This window comes from Bombus flavifrons, chromosome 14 (assembly GCF_040668555.2).
Source record: "Bombus flavifrons isolate JBK064 chromosome 14, iyBomFlav1_principal, whole genome shotgun sequence".
Taxonomy (NCBI): Eukaryota; Metazoa; Arthropoda; class Insecta; order Hymenoptera; family Apidae; genus Bombus; species Bombus flavifrons.
Window position 1 is genome coordinate 10,041,338 of NC_138455.1, and position 5,992 is coordinate 10,047,329.

At 36.0% G+C, this 5,992-nt stretch overlaps 1 protein-coding gene and 1 long non-coding RNA gene across 5 annotated transcripts in view; one reads left to right on the forward strand and one right to left on the reverse strand.

Moving 5' to 3' along the window:
* LOC138187152 (uncharacterized) overlaps nucleotides 1–1,176 on the reverse strand; it is an 87,203-nt gene extending 86,027 nt beyond the window's left edge. For both annotated transcript variants that reach the window (XR_011175098.1, XR_011175099.1), the window contains exons 1-3: nucleotides 1,128–1,176; nucleotides 444–1,065; nucleotides 91–304 (exon numbers count right to left, since the gene is read on the reverse strand). This is a non-coding gene — a long non-coding RNA (uncharacterized LOC138187152). The remainder of the gene's footprint in view (nucleotides 1–90; nucleotides 305–443; nucleotides 1,066–1,127) is intronic.
* The window catches only part of LOC138187149 (protein gooseberry-neuro), a 46,822-nt gene extending 42,209 nt beyond the window's left edge, over nucleotides 1–4,613 (forward strand). For all 3 annotated transcript variants that reach the window (XM_069127634.1, XM_069127635.1, XM_069127632.1), the window contains 3 exons: nucleotides 1,776–1,972; nucleotides 2,604–3,024; nucleotides 3,614–4,613. In XM_069127634.1, the coding sequence (XP_068983735.1) occupies nucleotides 1,776–1,972; nucleotides 2,604–3,024; nucleotides 3,614–3,846 (851 nt within the window). In that variant the 3' untranslated portion in view covers nucleotides 3,847–4,613. The remainder of the gene's footprint in view (nucleotides 1–1,775; nucleotides 1,973–2,603; nucleotides 3,025–3,613) is intronic.
* The last annotated feature ends 1,379 nt before the right edge of the window (nucleotides 4,614–5,992 follow it).

Consider the following 5,992-nt stretch of genomic DNA (forward strand, 5'->3'; position numbering starts at 1 on the left):
CTCTTCCCTGATTCTTTCCGTTTTGATGAAAAATATTCATCTCGATACAAAGTTTAATATTTATTCTTGTCATACGCTGTTGTTTCTTACCTGCGATTAACCAGGTACTGTCATCTATTGAATGAAGAGGCAGCATGAACTTGGCAGGTGTAGGAGTAGGTGGCAGCACTCGTTTGATCGCAGCATTCAGCACTCACCCAGAACCAGAAACATCCAAATTGTCTTTCCTTGCTCGATTTGATTCTCGACACTTGATATGCCGATTGTTAAATGCCTCTTGCTCGTTGTATCGGTGATTTTTAAACTGTGGTTGTAATAATGGAAAATGTAATAATATAAGTAATAAAATAAAACAAATAATAAGAGCCAAGTAGCCCATGCGTACAATTAATAATTCCAATACGTCAGAAATAAATAAATCAAACTGCATTTCCATAACTCACCTTACCCAAATCTCTTCCAGGAATCACACTGGGAGATCAAAGTGCGTCACGCAAAAATTCTTTCCTTCAGAAATCTTCTTTCATCAATGCAAACAACACTCGGAAGAACATTCAAGATGTCTTCTCTTTTTCAATTCGATACTCGAACTAGTAATGCCAATTTTCATATCCTCTTACTCATTGTATTCATGATTTGTAAACTAAATATTCTCTTCGTATTCTTTAAACACTTCCTTCGTATTTATTCGGCCAAATATAAGAACGCAAACAGCTCGTGCGTCCATTTCTCTCAATGGCAGTAAAAAGCACAAGGATATATAACAATATACGGATCACGAAATAAGCCAATAAAGATGACCATTGCGATCAATCGAAGCACAGTTTGCTCCTAAGTCGACTCTCTATTGTATCATCGATTGTCCGCTATTATCGTTCAATCGAGCGTCCAGAAACGAGGCCCATTGTTGGATCGAGGATCGATTCCTCGTGGTTGAGGTTATTGAAATACTGTTCTTCGCTTCCATCGAACGTGTCCAACGAATCGTTTGGGTAAAACGAAATCAGAGCTCTGGCACGGTCGATTTCATCTTCAATCGCTGACGCGTTTCGCGTGCTCTTTTAACTGGTAGAATGAATGCAAGAATAAGGAGAGAAGTCTGTTATGACAGGACACTATTTACGTACCTTTGATGGGGATTAGTTCTCCTGATGTTTGCCTACCTGCGGATTTGTTTCGTGAAGCGGAATTAAATGGCGTGAAAGCTGCAGACTGTTTCAGGGAACGCGGAGAAATCGTTCGATTCGATTTCGAGAAACCTATGAGTACGAGAATTTCTTCTTTCGATCTTGGAAGGTTATGTTTTTTTCCTAGTTAATATCCAAGTATATTTTCTTTAATATTCTTCTTAAATAATTACATTTATTTAAGTATTAAATAATTAAGTATTTACAATTCTAAGTACTACTGTAGATAGTAGGAACTATTGTATTTCTTACCTTGATAACACGATATGAAAATCTTGTGTTTGAATCTCGCGCTTCAAAAATTGTACGTGTACGTAACTTTTACTATGTATTAATGATCCGATCGATAATCGATCAATCGATTCTCTCGCAATTAATTAGTTAATTAATTAATTTCAAAGTTCGTAAAAGCATTATATTCTGATATATATTGTATTTAAAAAACTAAGAATAGGTAGGTATATCATTTAGCATGTAAATTGCGCATCGTTGAACGTGATTAACTAATCATAAAGCTGCATCGTGGCTCGAAATTAATCCGTATAACGCAGAGTAAATAAGATGATAGCATGATTCAACGATCCACAGGTCGTTGTGGTGATGAATCCGATACGGAAAGCGAACCTGGAATTCCTCTAAAGCGAAAGCAACGGAGAAGCAGGACGACATTCACTGGGGAACAACTAGAACAACTGGAGACAGCGTTCCAGCGTGCTCAGTATCCGGACGTTTATGCTAGGGAAGAATTGGCTCAGAGGACTGGTCTCACGGAAGCAAGAATTCAAGTGAGTCTCATGCCTTTTGTCGAGTATCCTGACAATTTACCCTTTTTGCGTTTAGTCGTGCGAGGAACGTGAAAATTACTGAGGTATTCAAGATATACATGTATATTCACAGAATGCCTCGTATGGTTAAAATAAATAGTACACTTTGAAAGAGATTCAAATGGAAAGCTAGTTCCTTGTTACAGGGTGAGTTGTACAATAGCTGAACGAAAATCTTAAATTATGTACTGAATGGAAATATTTCAATTTTAGGAATGAATAGAAGGATGTTTATTCAACTATATTAGGTCGAGCAACGAGTTTATTCGCATTTTTTAAAGAAGCACATGAAGATGTTATTACATTCATCGTACACTTTAAAATTTCTATTTTTTTTTTCTTTTTTTTTTTACTTATTAGAAAGTATTACACATATAATTAGATTTTTATTCGTTAATTAGAAAGAATACCTTGCTACTTTAAACACCACGTCGATATTTATACAATGGCTACAAGATATATTGGCGCACCATTGTATTTTTCGCATAATTTAATCTTTCATATGACTACAAATATTTGACTATGAAAATGAATTTACTATGAAGTTCTATACTCGATATTTGAATCAAACTTTACACACCTCTAATTCTAGGTGTGGTTCAGCAATCGCAGAGCGCGACTACGAAAGCATGCAGGAAGCATAGTTCACTCGGTAGCAAACTTGCCATTGACTCCCTGTCAATATGCGAGCCACGAGCTTGCGCAAATACCACAGGTCCCTCAAATACCACCTGGAATAACGCAAGTTCCAACCACGTTGCACCATAGCCCAACAACGTTGCAACAAGCAAGCACCGCTGTTCATCAGGTTCCAGGAACCAATGCACAGATGTCAACCACCACTTCCGTGGCCCAAGTGCCTTCCACGATCGGTAGTGCCCTTCAAGGACACGCAGTGTCGATTTCGGGACATTTGAGTTCTTTACAGGGACACGCGATGCAACTTGGACAAGTACCGACGATTCAGCCTCCTGCGGCTCACGGGGCACCTACGACCCTCTCTCATAACCCTGGTGAGTTGTGTTATATTATGGAAATATTGAAATTTCGTTCTTCTCTTGACAATATTATTTTTATTTACTATTTTTATTTACCAAAGACAAATTGATCAATTTTACTTTTTATAATGTTACCAATTTCACATTATCCATAATAGTCAGGTACGTACATGATTAGTAGAGTGCGAGAACTCGTGCAGGAACTCGACAATTTCAGCTGCCCGATACTTGAATCGTAATTGGTTTGGTCGGCTTGGGGCTGTAATGAATTTAAAAAATCGATTACGGATAGTACATAGTGAGTAATACGTGGTGCGAAAATTAAAATCACAGTGAATTAGATACAATTTTTTGTGAAAACTTCCAATTTTTATTATCATCTTTCTCCGTGCACTTTTTATGATTGGTTGTAGAGTATCTTTGGAAATTTTCTCACAGCGATAACATGTACCTTGAATTGAACCACCTTCTTGGAAAAAGTGCAATACGTTTAACAAAAATTATAAATTATGAACTAACGTGTACAATCTTAAATCTGCTCGCATTCCGTGCAATTTTAATACTTGAGACACGATAATGAGCAACGACGATGATCCAATTTCAGGTAACACCGATTGGTCCAGGGCGCAACTCGGCTGGGGACAGTTCAATCACTTCCAAGGTGAATATACGTCGAGTCATTCGAGTCATCAACATTCCTCGCACGCGAGTCATGCTGGTACACCGTCTTCTGGTACCGGGAATTCTGCATCGGCGGCGGAGTGGTATGACCAGGGCTACGATTATTCCCAACACGCTCAGTTGAACTATCATCGAAGCGTGGGCGGCATATTTTAACGGACGATGATTGCATGGGCATTAGTAAAAGTCAGTTAGGTATCGATCGACGTTTTATTGCGCATTATGGGTTTCGCCTTCTGGAGAACTTTCCGGTTCTCCATCTTCTTCGTCAATAATCCCTGTGAGTTTAGCAAGTTTGCTTTGTCTTTACTTTAGACAGTCGAGATATCTGAGAAATAAAAATAAAGAAAATGGATAAAGGTGGATTTAGGTATGTCCTGTTTGTCTCTTGTGGTCTTCGAGTTATATTGTACATTTTGTAAATAATGCAAGATAGAATGCGGCATTTACACTGTTGGGCAAGAGTTTTAAATCGCTGTACATTCCAAAGAATGACAAAGCTTTCAACAGTTCTTAATGAAGAGTAAGCGACGTGGCAATATGTTGGCACAATACGCATTTTAGTGCTGTATTAATATAACATTAATTGTAATATAGTTAGCAAATCCTATACAAACTGCATAAGTCGTATGAGCATCAAAGAATAATCTGTAAAATATAGAAAGAAATTATTTATTAAATTATTAGTTGTTTTATTTAAAAAATTAATATTTTGTATTTAACATCGTCCCTAAATTAGAGAAAAAGTGTGGTATAGGAAACATTGAAACGTTTTCAGTACAGGAATGCAATCGCTTATTAATTAAATGAAGAATAAAAATTAATGTTTGTATCGAAAAATTTCGTAAAAATTTCGAGATGTCTATTTTTGTAAATAAATCGATATATTTTTATATTTTTATTATTATACGTAAGACATACGCACAGAATGTTTTTTCTAGATATGCAAAGAACATAATTCTTATCGAATCCTTTCTTCTCTAAACATCCTTTACATTTTGCGCCATTCTTCCCCCATATGAAATACAAATTTTTTTGATAACTTAACTTAACTTTAACTTAAGTTTTAGAACAAAATATAAAGTTGCTTAACGATTAAAATTAAGGTAAGTTTCCATTCATATTCGTAACCATGATTACAACTGAAACATTTGCACAAAATCTACGTAAGTAGGTGTTTTCATAAAATAAGCAAATTTATTTTACAAAGAAAATGTAGCTCTACCATTCTACCGCTACGATATCTTTAGTCTTCTTAAATCCTATTCAAATAGGCCACATGAATCACGTATGCTCCAGAAATGGATCAGATCGTTATTCATACAGCGGAATTATTTAACAATGATTAAATACGGAAGTAACACAATACGAGAATAAGGTGCACATAATTTAGCAAAAATTATATACCACCCGAGACATTTATTACACTTGCAACATCATGAAACGAGTTAATCTCCCTTAGGAGATTACTTTTAAAGTACTACGACATATCTTGAATACAGGGCGATTTAAAGGAAAGGAAAAGCCGTAAAATAGTATTCTCATAAATACGAAACATGATTCTGCTATAAATATACGAATCAACTGTATATTTAAAATAAAGAAAACACGATCTGCTATAATTAAAATAAATGAATTTTACATGAACGTATTTGACCGTAGGAAAGTACCGAAAAGAAAGGAAGAGATATCAATTGATGATACGACAAACAAGATCTTTATTTCATCGTTTATTATTATCGTTTTATTGTCATCTCGTTTACTCGTTATTGTCTAGACAAACACATTGATACATTCTCATAAAATCGAAGGCGATCGAACAACGATACACGCTATCCGTATTAGTGATAAATCGTTGATATCGATCGACTTGTAATTACCACAATTCTTCCGAAGACCGCGCTTTTACATTTAACATACACGTATTACACAATGATCTATCGATAAGTACTGAAACATGTATCATGAACAAAAAGAAAGCTGAATTTTGCGTTATTACTATGGAGCCTGCAAGCCCTCAGCGCTATAAGATTTACACCGACTACTGTTATACGTCGAAGATCGCGTCACGGCTTCCTGCATTTTTTCTTCTATTTGCGATCGTGAACCGCGGCTGTAGAAATATCGAATGAAAACTTCTAAAAGAATCTCCAACTTGCTCGGTGAACATCTCTCAATCGAACGATGAAATCCTTTCGGATACGAAAATGCTTCAGACCATCGAGTAATTCTATCTGATTGTTCGTTTCACTTACTACCATACGAATACATCTGTATTTTCAAAGTAAATGCATTGAACGTA